A 24226-nucleotide genomic window follows, 5' to 3' on the forward strand; every position below is an offset into this window, starting at 1 on the left:
CGGACATTGCTGGACTCGCTGGAGAACAGCTGCTTTTGCGTAAGTGTGTGCGTTACAGAACCAACAAAATTCAAAACAGGATACATAGGCAAGAAGCAGCAGCTGGGTTAACCAAGCTTTAGCTTTGCAGTCACTGCTCATTTTTCTTCTAAAAGCCCTGGGGTTCACCAGGTGAGTGAAGTAATAAGTATTTGGCATTCAAGAAGGCAAAGATGGAGGGAGAAATAACGTGGAGAAGAGGTTTAGATGAAGAGATGCAGAGTCTTAAAAATGTGATCTTTGGTGTGTAGAAGCTGAAATGTCATAATGCGGGTGGGGTAGTGGGGAGGAGGTTCCCATCACCTTTCAAGTGAGAGTCACAGGGTGTTCCCACTGGTAGAGATGGAGAGACAAAACACACACAGACACACACACACAGACACACACCCCCCCCCATGGTCCTTGTTTCTAGAACAGAAGAGGCTGGCAAGAACTATCTCCATTCCTCACCCCTTGGTGGATATGGACCACCCCACAAGCACAAACCCTTCGTTTACCCTCCACTCAGGCCCAACCCTGGGTACCCCAAATCCCCCCAGGGTGAGCCAAGGTTACTGAAGGCTCACTGGGAATGACAAGCTTCTGGACCTTCAGCAAAAGTGGAGCCAGTTCACAGGGGTCATGGACTTTTCACTCACCACACTGAACTTAACATTCTGTGAGAAACCACATAATAAAGGGAGGATGTGAACTTCAGAGAAACAGGGAGGGAAGTGCTGAGGGAGACAGCAACATCCACAGGCTGATGCCATGTTGCCTCCTCGTGACAGTGCAGCACATGTGACGGCCCCTCACAGAAAGCCCCAGAGTCAAGGAATGGGCTCCATAGCAATTTTCTTGCAGTCTCCTTCCCCTCCTAGCTCTGATGATAGTGTTCTCTCGTTCCCATTAAAACACAGTGGTTCTCTCATTCCCATTAAAACAGCCTGGAAGCTGGAGTAATCCCAACTGCAGATCCACACCAGAAGAGGCAAAGGGAGCGCTCACTGTTGGCCTGGTGGGAAATGACTATCTCATGATAAAGGAATTGGTGCTGCCTGCCATTTTTCCTTGCCGTTGCTTTAATCAATAATGGAAAAGGTGATTTGCTATTGATCTCTTCAACACCTCTCAATGATATGGTACAAATTACAGAAACACATAGGGGAGGGGAAAAGAATGAACGAGGAAGGGCCAATGAGAGGAAGTCTGGGCAGTATGAGGAGAGGGTATGTCCCTGGAGCCAGTCTTCCAGGCACTGGGTGGCAGGCAGGCTTGGGTGCACATGTGACGGTGTCATGAAGAGCCCTTTCTCATACCTTGGGGGGCTGGCTGGGGAGCACTCTCAGTGCCTCCCACTGCACCTCAGGCATTTGGTCCTCAGAGGTACAGGGCAGGTAAAGCCATGTGACATTTCTTAATGCAAGTCTAGAAGCCTGCATACTGAGGTGCTGTGGATCCCAAGGCCTCATGAGTTTCTGGAGTTGCCACACTGTAGTGGAATTGGGCTGGGCTACAGCAACAACTGACTCATTCTGGATGGGAAAGTGAGAATCATAAGCTTCATGGCGGATCTCCAGCTACGCCTTACTAGCCTCATCCCCACATCATACGCCAAGAAAAGCTAGACAGGCAGCAGATAGGATGAAACAATCTTGCTTCATACTTGATTGTAACAAAGATCGTGGCTCTGGGGCTGAGGCCTGCCCTCTGAAGAGACAGCGCATGAAGACCTGAGGCCTGGGTCAGAGTGAGAGAGGTCTGATCTTAACTCTAGAGCAAAAGGGACAATGACCACACTCGGGCAGACGAGATGACCAATAGCATACGTAAATACTGTCTTATCAAGAGAATCAGGAAATAGGACACAGCTCCTTTCTCCAGGAAGGCATAATATTCAGTACCGGATCTTCAGCTTCACCTCAGGGCTTAGTCCAGCCAGTTGGCTACCAGGCAGACAGAGTGAGAGAGCCCCTCAGCCCTTCTTCTTGGGATATGCTGCTCATCAGAAACCAAAGCCAGTACCCCTGCTCAGGTCAAAAAAAAAAAAAAAAAAAAGGCAATGTGACAGACAGATTCTATGGCAGAGACCAAAGAGAAGAATAGCCAAAGTTAGCCCAACAGGGTAAGAATGGTCAGCTCTCAGGCCCAGGACTAACAGTTCTCCTAGTACTTAAAAAAATTTTTTTTTTACTTGGGCCTAATTATTCAGATGCTGGTGAGAGAAAAACCTGTCTGGCCAGAGGTCTGTCTCCAGGTCACCAGCACCCTCAGCCTGTGTATGGTTAGGACCCATCTGGCGCTTGGCAACCCTTCTCTACTTAAGTGGGAACAACTGGGGTCTCCTCAGGAACCTCACACCACACCTGAGTATTTGCCAAATTTCACCAAGTCTAGAGGCTTTTCTAGACAATCCTTTCAGCATTCTGAAGCAGAACAGGGCTTTGTATGCCCATTTTGCAGATGGTGAAACCAAGGCAGGCAGTCACATATAAAATATGAAACCCAATCCAACTTTAAGAACCCATGTGTGCAAACAGCGAAAGCTGTTCAAGATGCTCCTGGCATTCCTGCTCAAATGATCCTCCAGAGACAATGACTCAGGGTGTAATTGTATAATCCTGAAACCAGTGACAACATAGCTCGCTAGTCTCTTCTTCCCACAAATACCTGAAGGGTCAAAACATACAGCAAAATAAAATGCAAGTTATAAAGCTGCTGATGTGTTTAGAGTGGAATTGCTGAGATTAGAAGTAGGAAGCGGCTAAGTGCACCCTGGGCATTTGGAAATGGCCACGTCTGCAGCCCTGTAAGCTGATGACAGATGAGCTCTGGCTGTCTCTGCCAGGCAGACCAAGAGACTGGCCCTACACTCACTCAGGAGGTAGGGAGCATGGCTGTGAGAAGAGATGACAAGAGGAAACAACTACTGAGCAAACACCAGTACCCTCCTACAAGGAGGCTTCCAATTCCAAAAGTGACCCTATTCTAAAATTACCAAGTGGCAGGTGGCCAGCTCAAAAATCCATATCCAATCAGTGGTAATGGATTATTTGTTGCATTTCCTCATAAGGTTGTAGCACTGCTATAAAAGCCCTGGGTCAGTGGTTTTAGATTGATTTAGCTGGAGAGGTAACAGCACTCTAGCCCTGCAAGCACTGGAGAGGCTTCTGAAGAAGCGGTGTATGCAGGCCTCGTGGAGGGATACAGGGACCTGCTGGTTTTATCTGCGTGATCTTCCACCTCTATCTGTATGTCCAGTGCCAAGATCAAGAAAAGGGAGAGAGAAGAAGGGGGCATTATCCTAACCTAGGAGGAAAAAAATGACACATAGAAGTGGTTTCCAGCTTAACTTTTCATTCCTGGCTCAATGGATTGCTTTCGTTCCTGCTGTAGTGACCATCCCAAAGGATTCTTCTCGGGGAACCCTGATTAATACCTAGATCTTTCTTTTGGGTTCCTGCCTGGCACTCACTATCCTCTAACCCTCCAATTCAACAGAGACCAAGGAAAAACCTATGGCAATCTTGGGCTGCTCTGGTCGTGGTTTCTCCATTAGAGGATTAGGAAGCCTGGGCCTGCTGGATAAGCCACCCCCACCTCCTTCATTCTGAAGTCACAGTGGCACTGGGAATGAGCAAGGTCGGAGGCCCTGTGTAAACAGAGAGAAAGCACAGAGCCCTCGGTGTTGGCATATCATTTTCCCAGATACCCCATGGCAGTTCCAGTATATGCGTGGCAAAGATACTCAGCCCTTATTTCTTAGATGTCTATGAGGTGTCTGTGGGGTCCTGGCTCCCTGCCGTTGGTGATAGTTGGCCTCCTCAGTCCATAATCAAGCCTAGAAAAGCTCCTTGTACAGGTTAAGGCTCTGGGGCATTGTCTCCAGACCTTTGCTTTTCCATTGCACATGATACAGCCTAGGAAGAAGTGGTTCTACTGCGTAGTGGATCCATGCAGAATCAGCGGCAGTGAGACTTTATCTTTTAACTTACTTGGTAGAGACTGGCTAAACCCTGATGGGACTTAAACAAATGCACTTGTGAGAACTCAGATCAAGATGGCAAATAGGTTTCAACACAAGTGCCAAATCCATTCACTTGCTAGCAGCTTCTGGGAACCCTGCTTTGAGAAGGATCTGAGCCCCAAGTCAAAGCAGTGCTGAGTGGCAATGTCTGTAAGACTGGTCGGGGGTGGGGTGGGGGATACACGTGCTTTGTGGACACTGGCTTAACAGATAGGCTTGGGGAGTGAACAGCCTAGCAGCAGAGGTCTGTGTATTGTTTTTTCTTGATTCCACTATGAATACTGCCCCCAACACTCATCCTATATCCAGCCCACCTCTCTACTCTGGGATAGTGTTTTACTCCACACTGAAGTTCTAATCCTAGATTTTAGCTAAACCCTGACAGAATTTTCATTAAGAATAAAAATGGTGATACAAGGTGCTGTTTACTGAGTGTTTAATATTGACCGGGTTCTGTGTTGGGCAATTTATGTGTGTATGTGTGTGTGTATTACCTTCATAATAACCCTATAGAGAATGCTCCCTTTAGACTGGGGAGGCAGCTGAGGTTTGGCAGGACTGCTGTACTTCACAACCCGGGGTTCCGTTCACACTAAATTCTGTCATGCACAGATTGCCCTGGGTTTGGAGGCTAAGGAGCTTGTCCAAGGTCACACAGGTAATGGAGAAACTGGAAATGAGAACCCAGGCTGACTCTTCACAAGTTACTGACAGTTTTTGTTAAGTGACTAGGAAGGGAAAGACGCCCTAAACTGCTCTGGAGATGGGTCTAAGAATGAGCTAATTCTTCTGGAACATGTGACACATGTTGTCTAGTCCAGATTAGGGTATCTATGCTGTTAATTCTCAAGCTTGTTCATAATCTTATTTCACGCACTACAGCATTTCATAACAGACTATTGGTCATTTTCATTTTCAAAATCCATTTAAGCTCAGCTGACCAGAAACTGTTACGGGTGGAGTAGCAAGTGGGAAGTCCGTCAATAAAGCCAGGTTTGGAACACAGAGATTCTCTCCAAGTCCTTGGCAACAGACACGGGGAGTGGGCGTGCTAGTGGCAAGACGAGGGCAGGGTTAAGGTCAACTCACCCACCAGCACAGTCATTCCTGTGTCCTTGGGAGAGTCATATGTGAGACACCAGGAGAATGTTAGCATTACCTGGAGGTCATGTGCAATCTACAAGCTGCTCACTCTCTGTCCGAGGCTCGGGCAGCACTATTGCATAGTACCAGCTGTGTTCTAAAAAGCTATCAGTTCAATTATTAACATTCAGGCAGTAGGCGTGGCTAGGAATGGTTAGGACAAACACAACAGGGAGAACAAGGTCTGAAGATACCCCAAACATGCCAGCATGAAAGCTCATGGCTCACAACATGAAAGCCTACATGTGTGTTGGCCAGTGTGTTGGGGTCCTGTTTGTGAAGCTCTTCTGGAAATAGATATTGGGCAGGTCTTTATGAAGTCATTTTTAGACTGGAAAGTAAATACAATCTGTATGTCAGAAGGCATTAATGAAATAGAGAACTATTTTTTCCAAATTCAGCTCCTAGAAGGAAGAGGACAGACTTCTTAATAAATTAATTCACCTGAAAGACAAAAATTCCAAGCTGATTTTCTTTAGCCCTTTGTTATTTATATTATAAATATTAGCTTCCATTCCTTTTAGAGAATCCTCACCAAAGCTCAAGAAACAGTGACTATTCAGGATGATTAAGGAGGTAAGAGAAATGAGGAACTGTTATTACTAGGGGCGTCTGATATATCAAAATGAAAATAAATGGCTCCCAGCTCTCCTAGCACAACCCTCACCTCTGAGAGTCCAGCAGTTTCTTCCTCCTGATAGCATTTCTCCATTTGTTTTGGGCCACAGGGCGGGTATAGCTACAAGGGGAGTAGACCAGGAGGCTGAACTGCCTGACAATAGCTGTCTTCTACAAGGATGGCTCATAAAGAATACCACTTCATGTCAGATAGGTAGACAGCATCAAATCCCATGGGTGGTAGGTTTCTGTTTAAGCAAGGCTCTGTTTGAAAGATTTCCATGACCTTGTGTTTGTAATGATAATTGTATAGTGAACCAGTAAATACATTTTTCACTGGCAACCACTGCCCACTATCCTCACCCCCAGGCTTCAGTTTAGATGAGGTTCAAAGTAAGTACTGTGGACCATTCTAGTATAAAGATGCAAGAGGAAATCGGGTGTGAGCCTTTCAGATCTCTACGTGGGTACTGATCTGGGTCACGACAAAAGCTGGAGAGGAACAATAAGTGCCAGGGGCAGCACTGGCACTGTCCAGTCTTCTACTGCTTCTACTCGGGAGAAGAAACTGAAATTGTTGGGTCCAAGGACTATACTTGTCATTTTCTTTTACTGAAAGGAACAGCAGTCAGAAAAACAAATTGACCTGGCAGAGAAACACGAACATTTCTTAAGGAAGAGTTTACAATAGTATGGACCAATTCCCCAGGGAAGGAAGGAGATATGTTCTTCCCTGGGGTGGAATTAACATCCTTGAGGCCTTATTACTTGTCCCAAGGAGGCCAAATTGGTTATGGTCCCAAACCATGCCTTATTCTGCCCCAACCCCAACAGCCAGCCTGGGCTGTGAATGCTGGCCTCGGAGGACAGTGAGGCCTATCAAACCTATACCAGTCAGCCTGGATGACATAATTGCAGGTAATACGATCTTGGCCAAGCCAATGAAAAATTAGGTCCAACAGCTATTTCAGAGGAATGGATGCAATTCTATGCTTGACTGGCTATGAAAGTTCCAAGCAGAAGAATAGGGAAATAGACAACAGCCTAGCTGAGCCGGCAGCTTTGAGAAAGGAATCCCACAGGAGCCAGCAGGCTCTTGGCACCCATCAGCACATGCTGCTGAGTGTGCTTGCTGAAGGCCACCAGTGAGTGGAGACCAAGCTGTCTTAGGACTTTAGAAGCTGATAGGGGAGACCCAGCATCCAGGGGAAGGAAAAACAAGGTGGTGGCGGGGTGGCAATGAGACAGTATCCCCCTGTTCTTTATTTTTATCTCATCTCTTCTCAATGTGATGCCATTTTCATTTAGGGGCTGAAATAGGATTTGAGGGCCCTCCTTCCAGGTCTTTAGGTACCTGGCAAGGACCAGGAGCCCTATAAGTGAAAAGGCTGTTAAGTGGGTAGAGAGCTACCTGGTATTCACATGGTACTTATAACCCATCTCCCAGTAGGAATTTGTTGACCTGAATAAACTCAAAATAAACCCTTCACCTCAGTTAATAGTCTAAGCCAAGAAAGCACAGAGTACGGGAAACACAGCCAGTGAGGGAGACAGATGAGTAGCCCGCATTAGGATATCAGGTGACGGGGCACCAAAGCCTTCTATTTGAACACTGGGATTTAAAAAAAATAAAACAAAACACTCATACATCATTACCTCATCACTTTTAAGTATCTTGGCTGGACAGGTACGGAAACACAGGGGAGTGGGGTCACATAGTAAGTGCACAGTCAGGTCTTGGTTCTGGACTTTTTCAGTGAGAAGATCCTGAATCAGCAGCTGTGTGTCCAGCCTCAATACTCCAGAGCCCTTTGCCTTCCACCACAAAGGCTGAGCTTACAGAACTTCCCCACAGAACTATAAAGGGCAACAGAAGTATAGGTCTTCTCTCAATCTCTTGAGGTAGGTCACAGGAATCAATTAGTTGATTTAATAAATGTTTATTGGGTATCTCTTATATACAGGGTACTGGGAACACACAAGAGAACCATGATTATGTCCTTGAGGAGTTTACAATCTAGGGAGGAAATACCAGCACATAGACACACCCCTTCAATACAGCTGGTAAGTGCATGATAGCTGTACACACGGGGTGCTGTGGGGGCCAACGGAAGGGCATCTTACCAGGCTGGGAGAACAAGGGAAGGCTTCTTGGAAAAGAAGATGGATCTTTAAAGTCAGGTAGGAACAGGCCAAGCAAGGATGGGAGACGGTTGATGGACTGGGTGGAGAGCACAAGTTGACCTAATGGATGGAAAAGGTGAAATGGGATGATATACCGGAACTGCCAGTGTAACAGGCCAGTTCTGATGAAGAACAAGTGATGAATGGAGGAGTAGTGAGAGAAGAGATTGGAGAAGTAATCAAGGATAAATGTATACGAAGGAGATTAAACTTTATCCCAGAGGCAATGGGAAGTTATACAGTTTTAAAGAATGCGCTTAAAGATTAGAAATAGAAATATCGATATACATGATCAGACCGAAAACGAAGCAAGACAGGTTAGAAAGGAGTCACTGCACTCAAGGTGAAGACTCAAAGGTCAAATAGGAGATGAAGGGACTGGGCAGTCAAAAGATCTAAGGTCTGTGACATGAGCAGAGTGAATATTTACAAGAGGCATGGCCACAGCAAATCCCTCAATCTCCTTGCAGCCTTGTGAACATCCAGAATCAGAACCAATGGTTCCTTATGGATGAAGAACTACTCTTCCTCAATGGTAGACCTTCAGTGAGGCCCCTGACAAATTAACTATACCAGATACTCCTGGGCTGAGAAATGATGAAATAAGGCTAAAATAACGATAACTTTCTAGTAGCAAATTGGCAGAATGTGAGAAGAGCCCCTGATTTGGAATGCAGACATCTGTCCTACAGCTGGCTCTGTGGGAGGGCAGGTGGGTCAATGTCTCTGTGCCGCTCAGCCCCCGGAATTGTAAAATTGGGATCATATTTTTCTTATAGGTTTGCTGTGATATGAAAATGGAATCTTGTATATGAAAGCACTTTTCAGCTAGAAAATGCTATATAAAAATAAGGTTTGATTATGATTAAGACAGTTCTTTACCTGAAGCCCCTTCAAAGGAAACAGCTGCAAACCAAGCTATCTGAGCGCGGAGACCACTGGTGGGTGATGAACTGCCGTGAGAGTACGTATGGGGGGGGTGAGAAAAGCCTCACCCCCAAATGGCTTTGACAGCCCCCTGGGATAAGAGAACTGTTTAGGAGGCTGGCCATAATGTATTCCCTTCTTCCTGGGCAGTGGCTGAGATAATCTAGAATAAGATGCCTATGCAGACAAATTACAGACAGCCTGCTTGCTTTTCCAGCAGGTTCTTCCTAGTGGTTCAGCGAGAGTTACCCCGGGAAAGGCAGCCAGGAAGAGTCAGAGCAGAGGCTCCCTGCCTTCACCCACACCAGGTATCCCGTGCCCTCTTGGGTCTCCCTGGGGCTTGAAGGATCCTCATCACTGTGACCCAGGGAGAGCGCTTTGCTGCTGTTCCTCCTCCTGTGCGTCTCCTTGACAGGGAAGGGGGCTCACCTGACACACGGATACACGGAAGAGCTGAGAGGCCGCATACCGCAGTGCTTGTGGGCAAATGCGGGGAGAAGACGGGGTAGGGGAAACACAGGCTTAGATCCCCTTTGAACTGCTTAGGATGGTTTATCTTTTTCAAACAGGATGCTGTGTACCTGGTGCTATAATGAAGGAGAGAGCCACTTTCCTTTTACTCTTAAGTTTTCTTCCCCAGCACCCCATAAATACATACCTGCTAAAACATAAAATACATTTTCTTCAAACAGCACAGTTGCTTGTAATACTTTTCTGTATTCTGGGTTTTTGAAAGCAGGGCAGTGGGAGTGAGAGAGAATCCTGGACTGTGCCCTGGCCAGGGCCGCCTGCAGAGTGAGCTTCCAGGGGGATGGCCTCCCTTTGGATGCCAGAAGGAAGAAGGGAAATAGGTCAGGGCAGCAGCCTGGGTGCTCAGCGGGGCTATCCAACATGAGGACACCGTTTTCCAGGCAGCAACAAAGGGCAACTTCTGAGTTCTCGGAGAGGACAAAGGGTCATTGAGAAAAGGCCTTGAAAATGATGACCAAGCTCCCCCACTCCCTCCCAAGAACTGCACCTCTTACAGCCTGAAACTGTGAAGAAGGTTCAGTTGTGGCACTGATCTCTTTTACTAATACCTACAGACCCAGTTCTAAAAGTTCAGGTTTTCCTAACACAGCAGCCATCATGGTGCTGGACACGTGGTAGCTGCTCAGCAAGTGTGTGTGGGCTAGCTGGCCTTCTGGCAAAATGGTGTGACAACATCCCAAGTGGCTCTGTTTTATTCATAAGAAGGGCCCCAAAAGGAGAGGATGGCTTGGGATGTTGGTTTAATGTTTTACACAGGCATTCCAAGGCAGGAAAGACGCCCTTATCTAGGACCACATGAGAACTGGAGTGTGAAAACCTAGGAGCTGTCACTTTTAAGCCGGTGGCCTACCCATTAGCTAATGCTGTCTCTCGCCATGACTTCTGGGAAGATGCTAGCTAAAGGGCACAATTCCTCATCTGGGAAATGACACCGGATCTTCCTGTCCTTGGCAGCATGGCAGGGAATTGCCTGAAAGAGGCAGCTGGATGCAGGGGGCGAGGGAGGTGTCATGAAGCTCACTGTATCCAGTGGGACACGGTGCTCACAGCTTGCCATCACGCTGTGGCAACAGATCCAGTGATCTCATGTGAAGCAGCGCAGCCTCAACGGCAGGGGACATGTGAGCCAACTCTCATTTGCAGGGCTATAACAAGTCTGAGCCTGTTGTATTCTTATTTAAACTCAACTCAGCAAACCCTACACAGCAGGGGTCAGCAAACTTTTTTGGTAAAGGGACAGATAGCAAATACTTAAGGCTTTGTGGCCATATGGTCTCTGCTGCAACTACTCAACTCTGCTGTTGTAGTGCAAAGGCAGCCATAGATAAATACATTAAAGAGTTAGTGTGGCTGTTTCAATAAAACCTTACTTATTAAAACAGGCAGTGAGCCAAATATGCCTACCCATGCTATACACCAGCCGAGTCAGGCTGGGAAGAAATATACAGCATACTGGGTATACTTTGAGTACAAGTAAACCCTAAGTCCCTGGGCTGCTTTGGGCTTCAAGGTCACAAAGAGACTCAGGTAATGATATGGCGTCTATTTGTTCTTCTTGCCCTGGGGCTGGCAGCACCACTAGAATGCCCAGACCTCGGAAGAACCCTCCCGGGCCCCCAACTCAAGAGATGGAACAAAAGGCAACAGGAATCAATGGCTGAGGAGAAGCGCCATGTAGAAAGCTGGAGAAAAAGCAGAAATGCAATGAAAGGTAACAGGAGAGAAACTTAGGAACACGGAGCTGAGTGATGGCCAGAAATGGTGTAGCTCAGCGCTAACTAGTGTCATTGTAAACAAATTTAAGGAAAGCAGGGCTATGGTCTCAAGATAATGGGGGCCATTTCTACCCTAAACTTAGCTGCCGAAAACGTTGAGAAAAGAGTTGCCTGACACTGTGCAGGCTCCACATGAGAATATGGGAAAGAATACAATTCTCTCTTTACCCGAAACGGAGAAAGACCCAGCCAGGAACTCCTGACTTGGCTACCCAAAGCGAAGACAATGCACTTAATAAACATGGCGTCACTTTTCAGCACCAGGCGCCTTGCCTGCCAGCTTTCTGTCCTCCTCTTGGCAGGGGGCTGACACAGTCCCCTACCCTGCTCTAGATCGTTCTCAAGTCTGTCTATGGCTCATGCGTGAGAGTCCAACTCAACTCCCATGCCTCTGTGGGATCATGAAGTATGTGTGCTTCTCCTTCCCCAAGTGATAATGTAGATTTACAGTAACTGGAAAGGCATGCAGGTGGTGCAGAAATTCTGACCAAGAATAAAATCATATAAACAAAAATTTAAGAAGGATGGATGGGCAGGGTCAAAGACAGTCACATCCTCACAATACCTGGTTATTCGAGCCAAATCTGGTTATCAAAGGGATAGATATAAGGTACCAACACCCAGCTCGACTGTGGCCATCACAGCAGTGGCGTGGCTCCTGAAGAGTTCCTAAAGTGGAACATGGTACAGGGAGGCCTGCCTAAAGGTAAGCGCACACGGGGTGGGAGGCTGTGGGCCCACACTCAGGTATCCCTGTAATCACATAATGCTGTCCTCTAAGGATGGGAGGGACCTCTGCATCTAGGATTACTGACGCATTAGACTCTTCTCCTTTTCTAGATCCTTGTCGGGTGGGGAGGGCAGGGCAAACTTAGAGAATAAAAATGAAAGTACTATGGAAGGAAAAGTAAACCAATAAACCTGTAACAAAACAAAAACCTCTCTTCATTCCTGTACTGTTCAGAAAAGTTTTCATATATTATGTGAAGGGAAATACCCAGTAGAGTAGGTTGCAACTGGTTCCTTTAGTCAAAAATCCCAAATTATCCTTAGTTTAGGCCACACTCTTCTTTCTTCTGGATGAAGACCTTTCAAAACAGCCAGCCCAAGTAATCATGTAAGCCACTAAGAAAATCAGAAAGGTTCTTCATCTTGAAACTCCCAATATAGGGCTATGAAAGACTGGGCCACTACAAACAAGAAAGTTAAATACCAACTTTTGACTGGAGTAAGGCCCTGCAAACTCACCCACATGCTAGGGGCATCAAAGAAGATGGGAATTTTTTTTTTTTTTTTTAATCTTTTTCAACAGTCAAATATCAGCAAATATACGGACAAAGGTAAGGTCACAGTAACCAAGGGCAAGTGAAAGAGCTGTGGGCCACTCACTCCTTTCAGTGGTTAGTATTCTCTTTGCCCTCTTATACTTCTGGATATCACCAGTGGGCCAGAAACATAATCAGGAAGAAAAATGGCTGGGAGAATGAGAGTTGAAGAAGAAAGGGAAAGAAAGCTTAGGAGATGCAAAACGACACAAGGATGACTACGGTGAGAAATAGGAGGCAAAACAGGAATGTGATCTAGATAGAAAGTGATGAGAACACTACCAGCAAACACCGTAGACAGTCCAATGAGGGCGCTTCCTCCCTCTACGTATAGCATAACAAACAAACATAACCAAAAAAATGTGCTGCAGTGTCTTTAAGTCATGAACTGGAGTGGACTCAACCTGTCTTCTCCAACATGGCCACTCATTATCCAAAGGACCACATCTTCAGAGGAGAATTCTCCAACATTTGTCCCTTCCACCCAATCCGTGCACCACTTCCAAAACTACAACAACCACTGATGGACAACTGGAGATTTGGATTCTTGAAATATTTCTCTAGCAGGAGGCTACCTTTAATTGATAAAAAGTCAAGCTACATTATGTAGTTACAAAATGGAGGGGGACGGATTTAGGTACCTTGAATACCAATATACCATTTCACAAACATGAATGCATCGTAACAAAAATAAAACAGAGAGGAAGGTAAAGGTGACAATATGATTAAGGGTTTAGCCCTCCCCCCGCCCTCACCATTCTACAACTGTACATTTGGTCGTCAACAAAGGAGATACAATACCCAGGGGAAGGTTGGGAACTGAAAGTCAACGTCTGTTGAAGTGAGAATTCAGAATCTGTTTTGCCATACCACTTGCTTTCACAAAATGAAAAGGCCAGTGCTAGGGAAATCCCAAAGAGGTAGTGGCCAAAAGCAATACAACTGCTTGGTCAGAAGTGAAAGCAGTGTCTCTCCTGAGGCCAGGGCTGTCCAACACAAGCATCTTGGGCTGGCTTGTCCTCCTGTACCTCTCACACCTAATACAATCGCTGGTGATCCAATCAAGTCGAGAGATGCTGCAGATTCTAAGTAAGTACTTGTATTGCTTAGCACCCCAGAGAAGCCCACACATCCGATCTCTCATGACAGAGATGACCTCTAGGTCCCCATAATCCTGAAGCTCAGGGCATGTTATGATATTGCATGGAGGTTGAAGGTACTCTGTGGATTCAAATGGAAAAGAAACAAGGACAAAAGCCAATCCAAAGCCCTAGGCCTGAGCCCAGCACCACCCCCGCACTGCTCCTTTCTTGCGTTCACCCAGCGGGCTGAATGGCTAGCCCACTCCTGGAAGGAAGACGGATCTGGTGACTACGACTTGAGAATAATGATCAGGTAGAAGGATACCAGAGCAGCTGAGAGCCTAACTTCTGCCTGCAAGAGCCAGCCCAACAGGCAGAAACAGAAATACAATTAAATTAAGTCAGAAAACCCGCTACAGAAAATGCAATTACTCAAAGATACAAATAAATGTTCAAAGAAAATTGGCCCCTGACAGGGTTAGTCAAGCTTCTAAATCCAGCTGGAGGCAGGCAGCTCCAGCTAATTCGCCAAGGAGGAGGGCTGCAAAGCCATAAGCTCTCTGCATTAGGATTCTGGCAGGGCGGGCCTGGTATTCACCACACATCCCAGGCCACCAATGGTGAGCAGTGGTTTGGGGATGGCTGGCCAACAATGCAGGGCTCAAGGAAATGAGATGCAGGCAGACGCAAGAATGGATCCTGGCTGTGCGAGGCCAAGCCCCAGGATGCGTGGCAGACTGGTCTCTGACGTGGCAGAATGGTACCGAGTGAGCCCCGTGTTCTCACTCCTCCCCAGACAAAGAGCAACAGGAAGAATCCTACCTCTCGCTGTAGCACCAGCTCCTTGGTGAATAGCGTAGCTTCCTCACTGAAGGGCTCTCCCTCTTGCACCAAGCCTGGGAGGTTTCGTGCTCCTCTGGGGCATTCGATGCCTGTGTCAGAGAAAAGGAGTGTTTGTGACCAAAAGGGGCCCACCAGGCCTGCTGTCCAGCAAGGACAGTCCCCTGCCACTTGCAGCAGGGCAGGTGGGAGATGTGGAGGAGGGAAGCAGGTCCCCCTAGGTGGAGAAAACCCACGCTATCATCATCAGCAGTGGAGAGGGGCTCTCAGCTACAGCATCTGGGAATTACTGAGAGTACCTGGTGGAGTGGGGTGTCCCAAATGAGACATGTAGGAAAGGCACACCCTGAGGTTTGGGATGATTCCTCATCGTGATCTCCTTTCTGCTCTAACCATCACTTACATAAACACCTCCCTTGTCTGAGTTACACTCATCTCCCCACCATTCTGCTTCTGAGAGCCATTACAGCCGACACCTAGACACTGTCTCTTTACTGTCTGACTTTCACATCAAATTTAAAAGTGTTAACTCAGTGTCAACTTCCTTTCTAAAGTGTCCCCCTCTGTCCTCTGGCTTTACTTTGGACAGTAGTACTATCATTTTTTTCATTCAGAAGAGAGACAGCAAAAATAGAACATTGGGGAAACATCGGAAGTCTGGAGTCAGACAGACCTGCACTCACATCCTATCTGTCACTTACTAGCTTTGTGCCCTTGGCTATGGAACCAATCAAAGCCTCAGTTTCCCTATGTGTAAGACAGGTATAATAATGATATCTACTTCTTATGGCTGTTGTGGGAACTAAGGGAGATTATGTACGTAGAATACTTCGCACAGTGCTTTGTATATGGAGAGGTCCAGTGCATTGTTAGCTATCACCATCATCATCATCACCCTTAGGAATTACACACGGTCCAAACCTCTGTCACCTTTGACTCCACAACTAGCTCATGCGATCCCGGAGGACACAGATCCCACTCTTCACACGTCTTTGTATCCAAGGGCAGTTCTGTCCAAAATAGGATGTTCACCAGCCAAGTTAGATGGCCTTTTCTTTCATTCAATCACTCATTTCACAAATATTTATCATTAATAGCTGTCATCTGTATAGGCCATGATACATGTTGTGTTTTGATGTCTGAATAAAACTTATAAATATTCCAAAGAAATCTGTACTGCAATCAGAAGGCAAAAAGACGCAGGGCTAGAGACATAGGAAAAGAAAATGGTCAAAATATGGGGAGGATAAATTTAGTGCCCATGAACCTGAACCACTGCCGGTCTCTCCTGCAATAAGGTGGAATTGAGAGGAGTCCCTCAGTGGTACAAATGGTTAAGCACTCGACCACTAGGTGAAAGACTGGAGGGCCAAACCCACCCAGGGGCGCCTCGGAAGACAGGCCTGGTGATCTGTTTCTGAAAGGTCACGGCCTTCAAAACCCTATGGAGCAGTTCTACCCTGCACACATGAGGCTGCCATGAGTTGGAATCAAGACAGCCACTAAAAACAATAACCACCTATACCTACTCCTCACTTATTGGCAATCTTGTTATCTGACATTTTGCATTTAATAGTAAAAAATCTACTATCCAACTACTTTGCTCATTAACAAGGTGGTGGGCATGGTGGCAATGGCTTTGGAGCATCCCCTCCTTTGCGGAGGATCTCCAGGTGGCCTCTGGGAGGCTGGGTCGAGCTGCCCTCCGCTCTGGGTGCGGTGTCCAGCTGCCGTGAAGGCTAGCATACTCCAGGCGGACACGCAGCAGCACTGAGCCAGCGGGTGCCTGTGCTGGGTTCCCAGCTCCTATGCAGCCTGAAGCCCTGCAGCTCAAAACTGCTGTGGGGTAGGAAGGCAAGAAAGAAAGAGGCTTCGGAGAGGGAGTATGGAAGGAGTGCATGTGAGTTTAATGACTTCCCAAAGTAAGCCGAACTAAGCCTGAAGCCTCTGCCTCCGTGGGGCCAGCGGCCAGGCTCCCAGCACCCTCAAAAGAAGCCCAGAGCTAGGCCCAGAGGGCAGAACAGGCTTGCGGGGGTGGGAGTGGAGCCCATGGAGGTGGCTCCGTGAGGGAAGCTCTGACCCAGCACAGGAGGAAGGTGAAGTGGTTAAGCTGTGGGCCGTCTGGTCACACTGCCTGGCTTTATCCAGCTTTTGTCTCTTCCAAGCCTCCTTCTCCGCCGAGGAATGATCCATAACTGGACTTGTCACACTGATAAGCACATCAGTAAATCTTAGCTGTCATTATCTCTAAGATCATATTTTCTTAAAAAAAAAGAAAAAATCACAAATGGATGGTCTGAAAACAGGAGGGAAAAAAAATTCTCCATTTTTGCATAACGCCAATTTTCACATAAGGACCTGGTCTTTGGAGTCTACCAGGCTGGTGAGTGAGGAGTAGGTGTATTTACCAACAGCCACACGTGAAGGTACAGGAAGGAGACATGATGAGAGATCCGGCACAAGGAGGCACAGCAGCAGGGCAGCCGGGCTACTGCCATCAACTGCTGGGGAGCCTCTGGGAAAAGGGGGCCTACACCACGGCGGGATGGACAGTCCACTGCTCACGGGTGAAGCTGGGTGGCTGCTCCTGTTTCTGGCCACAGCACAGATTCAAGGCCGTAAAGTTCAGAGTAAAGGGAATAGCCTGTTTCTCGGGTCTGAGGAGATCAAGAGCAGAGGATTCTCACCGAGCTTCAAGGCCTCACAAATGGAGTACATTGTATCAAATGGAATGCTGCACTTGACCTCTGCACCAGGAGACAAGCTGTACAACATGGGAGCAGCCAGAGCTGGTGGCCATGGCCACTGCCCCACCCCTGCAGAAGCTCACCAGGGCCGTGGTGCCAGGCTGCAGAGGAGGAATGGAATGTATTTTTGTAAAAGACAGCAGTAAACTCACAGAGCCAAAGAGCCTGCAGTTAACCCCAAAGCGAGGGATGGGGCTAAAGCAGAAGAGAAGAGAGCTCATGATTTTCATAACATCAACAGCCAAAAGCACTTTTCATTTCATATCTGCAAACTAAGCAGTAATAGAACTGTCAGCAAAATGAACAATGCTACTCAACTGCTTTGCCATATAACCATTGATAAAGTGTTTTAAAAAGTTGTTTGTTTCTGACCCTCAACATTGATTTGGGTGGAACAGAACATCAGCCCCCCTAACCTGGGGAGGCCGTGGTGCTGCTATGAACTGGGGATAGAACTGGGATGAGGCTAGGACAATGTGCTGGGCAGCGGGAACCAGGAACGAAGAACGGACAGTACAGAAACAAGTTTCACTGATGGGGACGAAAGATTTCTGGGTCTTGCTGGTTGAGCAGAAGTCCCTACCCGACCCCGCTGTCACTTTCTTGGTATTCTGAGATCTCAAGAGGTCCGTCTAGCAGCAGAGGTCCCCGGTGGCTCTTGGAATTCTGGAAGACCACCAGTATTGCTCAGTGGGCCCAGGGATTAAAACCAGTCAGCTGAAATTTACTCATAACACCTGTCAGGAGAGGGTGTTTTAGACCTGGTACCCAAAAAACCAAGCCCATTGCCATCGAGTCGATTCCAACTCATAGCGAACCTATAGGACAGAGTAGAACTAACTGCCCCATAGGGTTCCCAAGGAGGGGCTGGTGGATTTGAACTGCCAACCTTTTGGTTAGCGGTCAAGCTCTCAACCACTGTGCCACCAGGACTCCTTGGACCTGGTAGTCTAGCCCAATTAACCTATGTAGACCAAAAGGCACAGCAGGGCCTTTGTTAGGTTGCTCCTTCGTTTCCAGCAACTGAGTTCCAGCTCTTCAAAAGGAAGAAGCTGCAGCAGGCTGCTTCCCTGCCCTTGTTTACACGGAAATAAGTAAACACACCCATATATATCAATTTCTGTCAGGCAGGTGGATAAGAGAAAGACACGGGAATAGAAAAGTTGCTTGAGAACAAGAGTATTATCTATGCTCTGATCAATTATTTCCTTTTCTCCTGGGATGACTCTTACTTCTTTTTGACCTGTTTCCTCTGGTTACCTCTTCCCAGTTAAAATCTGTCTGTCATAGCTCACCTAGCACTTATTAGGGCAGACAGCAACAGACTCAGCAGGAACAGGCATCAAAGGGTTAAAGCCAGGTATAAGTGTCAGCAGAAAACAGGGGGAAAAATGACTATTTACTGAGTACCCACAACTGTCTGTGGATTGACATTTTGATTTTACAGATGAAAATTGAAAGGCTCCAATCCAAATCACAAAGCTACTAAATGGCATATTTGAACTGTGGGGGAGTCAGGTGCTAAAGCATTGAGAAGTCCAGTTTTGAAGGTTGAACATTGTAACCAGAGGGTGTTATGCCCTATAAAAAAGATTAGGTAAGAGTCCAGACCCCTGGGGCACCCAATTTCTTGTTCAGCAGGTGAGCAGAGTCAGGGAACCCAAGCACAGCTGCTGCTCAGAGGGCAAAGCTGACAGGAGCTTGGCACTGGGGTTGGTCATCACAGGGATGGGGTAGCAGAATCTCAGTCACTGTCCTGGGGTTCAGAGGCCAGACCATAGTCTCTGGGCAGGGGAATTGCTAGTTACAACATGGGGAGCCCTAGGCATGATACCAAAACAGACACTTGGAAATAGGGAACAGGGAATTCTATTACCAGACCAGGGTTCAAAATCAGGACGAGGCTGGCATGAAAGGTTCTGTGATGCTGAGTGTGTCAGGGTCGGAGGTGTGGGAGAAAAGGCGTGGAGGGATGGCGTAGTCCCTGCTGGCTGCCTTGGACATTCAAAGGCTGCTCTAACCACAGGCTCATCAGCTTCCAGGCCTCTTTTGCCAAGTCTCAGGGCAAGAAATATGCTGTCCACTAACAGAGAGGAGACCACACAAACGTTAACACCCTAGCCAGAAAGACAGCTGTTGACGCTGAAGACACACTCTGTCAAGGAGAAGATGTGTTCTGCTGGGCCCTCCTTTCCCTGCAGGTTCCAGCAAGCCGGAAGCCCAGTCCGGGCTGCACCTTCACTCAAACGAGGACTGCACTCCTGTGCTGGTGCCCCTGGTGTTCCGCTCTGTTATCAATAAAATCGACTTTAAGAAAAAGGACAGGAAAAGAAAACAGATAAAGGGAAAGAAAGTTGGGCTCTCAGAAGTGAGGCCGAGGTGGCTGCAGCTGTGCTGGGAGAGCTGGCAGGCGGCGACGAAGAGCTCCCAAAGCACGCTGGGCTGTAAATATGAAGTGAGATGTCACGGGAGCTTAAGAAGCTCTCCCCAGTCAGTTGAGGAAGTGCCCGTAATTCTGGAGCGTGCATATTACCTCTAATAGCTGTCTTTTCTGATAAGGCACTGCGCAGTGCTGCCAGCCGATAAGGACGTCTTAACTCTGCTGTGCTTCAAACGCCACAGATGCAGGTTAAGTGCCAAGCTTACCCCTGACACTTACGAGCCATTCAAAAGCAAAAATAAAAAAATTTTCATTAAAAAAACAAAAAACAAAAAACTACACCTCAGCCTCCTCTACCATTCTTGAGCATTTCCCTTCGCTGTTACAGGGTGTGCCAGAATGAAGACAGAGTCCCGCTGTGGGGTCTTCGCAGCTGAATTCCAACCAGGCAGATACGGAGGCAGCAGGCCAGACACCTGCCCTCTCTGAGGCTCCACGGGGCTCCCTGGCCTCTTTAAAGCCCCACCGGACTCATATTCTGGTTGGCAAAAGCTCATTCATTTCCATACCTTTTCTAGGCTTTCTGGGATGTGAATAGTTGACCAAGCCTACTTCAAAAAAAAAAAAAAAAACCCAAAACTGGTCAGCCACTGTGGTTGTGCTTCGGGTTTCCGCGCTGCCCCTTGACAACGCATCAAGCCTCTCTGGTCTCCTGTACTCTATCTATAAAGAGGAGGCTCTCTAAAAAGGCTCCCTTGCCATAAAATCCTACAATTTCAGTTATGCCCTTCTGAGATTCCTCGCCCAAGGCGTGACTCCTCGGGTCCAGGGTGCTTCTTTCAAACTGAAAATGTGGGATTGTGGAGCAATCATTCTATTAAAAAAATTATGCATTTAGAGACATTGACTAACTAGGTCAATTACCACCAACACTTAGGTCAGTCAGCTTTGGAGGCAAGAAGTACAAATTCTTGTTAATGACACGCTAATGGCTACATAAGAGATTCTATTGATGGCTGTGTGAGAGTTATGTATGGCTCTGTTTCACACCGTATGTTGAGCTTTACGATAAAGAAGTCTCCAAACTCAAGTGTGCTTGCCTTTTCCTTCATCAGGCAGTGGGAGTGAAGCAGATCTGCCTGGGCTACAAGTGACAGCCTGCCTCCCCATGGCACTCAGTCCTGCAAGCGAGCAACCAGGCATTAGCCAAAGGAAATAAAACCTTAGCGGAAACAAAAACCAACCTGGTGCTTACCGCGTGTCCACTGTGTTCCAATGACTGTGTTCAACGTTACAGAGGGAAGGCAGAGTAGACAGCATCTTTGCCTTCTGCCTCCAAGGACACTTAAGAATACCACATGCCCACAGCTGACGCTCCCTCGCCATCTCACAGATGCTCAGCAGTGCCTACCCTGGGCTAGACGTGCTAGAAGGTGGGGATTCAATGACAAAAAAGCCTTGGTGCTCATGAAGCTTAATTACCAGCTTGAAAATATTATTGTCATCTGCTATTGCATGAAGTGTGCTACTGGTGAGTGAATTTACCATTTAGTTTGTAGGACAGGCAACAAGATGTGGTAACTAGATTAATGATGCAGAGCCGACTTGATGGCACCTAACACCACCACCACCACCCATTTACCCTACTGGACTTTAAACTGGCACACTTGGGGAATGGAGATTAAACAGAGATGAAGTGGTTCACGCTGACCAACAAGGTCAGAGAGACCCAAAGCTGGGGCACAGCGAGGGTAGTTTCCACTGCAACAAAGGAGGAAAACAGTTCCCACTTGTGAACCCACAGACAGCTCTGGGAAGCTGGGTGGCCACACGGAAGTACAGAAAACTGGAGCACATTTAAAGAGGTGCAGGGGCGGGGAGGCCTGCCTTTAAAGGAAAGATAAAAGGTGCTAAATCTGTACAGCTCAGCTAAGCGGTGACTAAGTGGATGACATGATAACAATCTGCAAATATTTGAAAGGTGTAAACACAAGAAAGGAAGGGAAAGGCTTAGCCTGAAAACAGGGGGTGTAATTATTAAGGAAAAGAAAATCTGGACTAAATATCAGAAAAACTGAGCGTGGGGATGACTAGTGGGTTAAAAATAGGCTCCCCAGTAGAAATGAGAATGTTGTTATTTGATCCTAAAGCTGAGAGGCGGTCACTAAGCCCACCCCTCTGCTTACAGTGAAAGCTGCCCAGACCAGTGAACTGTGGTTTTATTTTCTGTATTTTGGGAAAGACCTCTTTAGACTCAAATCTAAATAGCTCTGCTCTCTGACATTTCAGCAGTTTTTGTTGATTAAACCATAGGGGAGAAAATATGGCAGTTCTGGTGGGACTTTCAGAACAAAATCAGACTTTACCAGCTAGCCACACGCCTAGTTGGCAGACAAAATGGGGCTGAGGGTAGACCCAGGAACAAGTGCCTAGAAGAGGACAGGGACCAGACAATCTTGTTGAGTGGGTCAGCTTCATCCCTGGTCTCTCAGACCCTACGCACAAATGTTGTACAAAGTTCCCCAGATGGGGACGTATGGGTACCTCTCCCTGCTGTCTGTGCGCACGATCCCCTGGAGCAGACGTTAAGGACAAGGCAAGGCCCAAAAGGAACACCAAAATCAGCTTCTCGTCACACTGCCTGCACTCCAATACCTTTTCCGGAGTTCCCGCTGCTGCAGCTTTCCAATTTACAACCCACAGACTCTCAGCAGAGTTTTACTCCCAGATTCCATTAGTTCCATTTCTATACTTTCCCTCCCTAGACTCCCCACACCAAAAGACAAACCAAAACAAAATTTAAAAAACTCACTACATACAGACACTTCGACTCTGCATGTAGTTCAAGAAAAAGAATATTTTTAATGTTGTCCAAGCAGATTTCAAAATGTCTTTCTCTTGAACCATCTATAGCTCTTCTCTCTATAAGCACCAAGGACAAAAGCATACACCATATGCAGAAGTGCAGAAGGCAGACATTCCATCTGCCTAAATTTTAAGGGATGTGGTTATCACCTGAATAAATATGCAAAGCCAAGTCAGTTCACATTGTTGGTTCTCAGAACCGTAAGACAACTCCAAAACCTTGCTCTCAGTTCTCTCACAAGCTTTGAAGCTAAGAAAGAATTTGAGGGTCTCAAGTTGCAAATGAGGTCAATGAATCAGTTAGCAATGGGGAACTGCAAACCATCCCACTTAGGACCAGCTGGTTCTAAGTTGTCATGTTCCCAAAATGGTCCAAACAGCAAGACAAATGGTAGGCCAGTTGGTTCCTAAGAGTTAGTTCTACATGGTAGGGGGCTGTGACTTGTATTAAAAGGTACAGAGATAAAAAAAAAGGATTCTGCATTGTCTCAAATCTTTTCTTTTTGCCCTTGTTCTCTAGACCTCTACTCTGTTACCTCGGGGGAGGTAGCATCTTGTAGGCCAATTTTGGAACATGTCACTGCTCAAGCTCTTTCAGTGATCAGAATAAAGGGATAAAAGAATGAAGAGATTCTAATTAAGGGGATCAAACTCCTCAGGTAATTGTAGTCAGGGGAGTTAGAACTGGGCAGGAGCTGAGATGGAAGCTGTTTTTAGTTTAGCGTTCCAATTTTTTAGGGAAACCTTTATAGGCTGCTCTGATTTTTGTAACGTTTGATGCATTCACTGAAAGACTGAAGTTAATTGGGAATAGGGGCAATAAGAGGGAGTCTTCACAATGGGATGGGAACTGCAGCTCCCTTTGAAGAAAGGAAGAGGGGAGGGGAGGCAACCAGGAAGGAAGTGCAGTGCTTGGCTTTAGACAGGCCTTGTATTTCTCAGCTACAAGTCATGACAACACTATCACGAGGACAGGGGTGAGTTTTCATGTCCCATCTCCCTGGGTGCTGTTAGCTTGTTAGGAGATCACTAGTCTGCGGTCCCTGGAGCACAGGGCTGTGTCAGTTCTCTCTGTATTCCGGTATCTGGCAAGGAGAGATGCTCAGTAGTTGTTAGTGATAAGAATGTCAGGGAGAAGAAAACCAATCAGGAACAGGTCAAACAAACTTGTTACAACAATCTCTTATTCTGAGCTCCTTATGAATACTTGGTTAATGCTTTTGGTGAGTTTATGAAGAATTCTAGAAATTCTTACTTTCAGAAGTTTAAGGTCAGTGAGTGTTAAATGCTAAATCACTAGTGTACTATCCCAGGAAGAGACAAGGAAGCTTGGAGGCTTTACGCTGGACTTCTTCCTCTCGGTCCAGCCAGGCAGTATGCAGAACCCGCTTCACCAAGCTTGATTTTTCATTGGCTTTAGACACCAAACAACCACTCCCCAAAGGGAGAAACACTTTTTCAGATGGAGCAGATAACAGTCAGGCTGGGATGGGAATAACCTTTTATAATTCTCTCCATAGCAGAGCAAGATCTAAAAATAAGGATTTTTTTAAAGGGAGAAAAAAAACTCTTGCAGATTAACGAGGCCTCTCCCCTCCTGTTGCATCCCAAGAACATGGCCATAAAAAATCCAGGCAGGCTGCCTTTGGAGGGTGTTTGGGAAGGGGGTTGGAAGTGGCAGGCTGTCTGCTTCCCAATACACGTTTGCTGCAATAATTTCAACTGGTCGCAGAGTGAAGCAACTGGGCACAGGAAAGACGAGTG

At 46.9% G+C, this 24226-nt stretch overlaps 1 protein-coding gene across 1 annotated transcript in view; it reads right to left on the minus strand.

Moving 5' to 3' along the window:
* Window positions 1-24226, minus strand: part of SND1 (staphylococcal nuclease and tudor domain containing 1) — a 496139-nt gene that overhangs the window by 87909 nt on the left and 384004 nt on the right. Inside the window, exon 16 of the mRNA XM_049894741.1 lies at window positions 14453-14562. Within this exon, the coding sequence (XP_049750698.1) occupies window positions 14453-14562 (110 nt within the window). The remainder of the gene's footprint in view (window positions 1-14452; window positions 14563-24226) is intronic.

This window comes from Elephas maximus, chromosome 8 (genome assembly GCF_024166365.1).
Source record: "Elephas maximus indicus isolate mEleMax1 chromosome 8, mEleMax1 primary haplotype, whole genome shotgun sequence".
NCBI lineage: Eukaryota > Metazoa > Chordata > Mammalia > Proboscidea > Elephantidae > Elephas > Elephas maximus.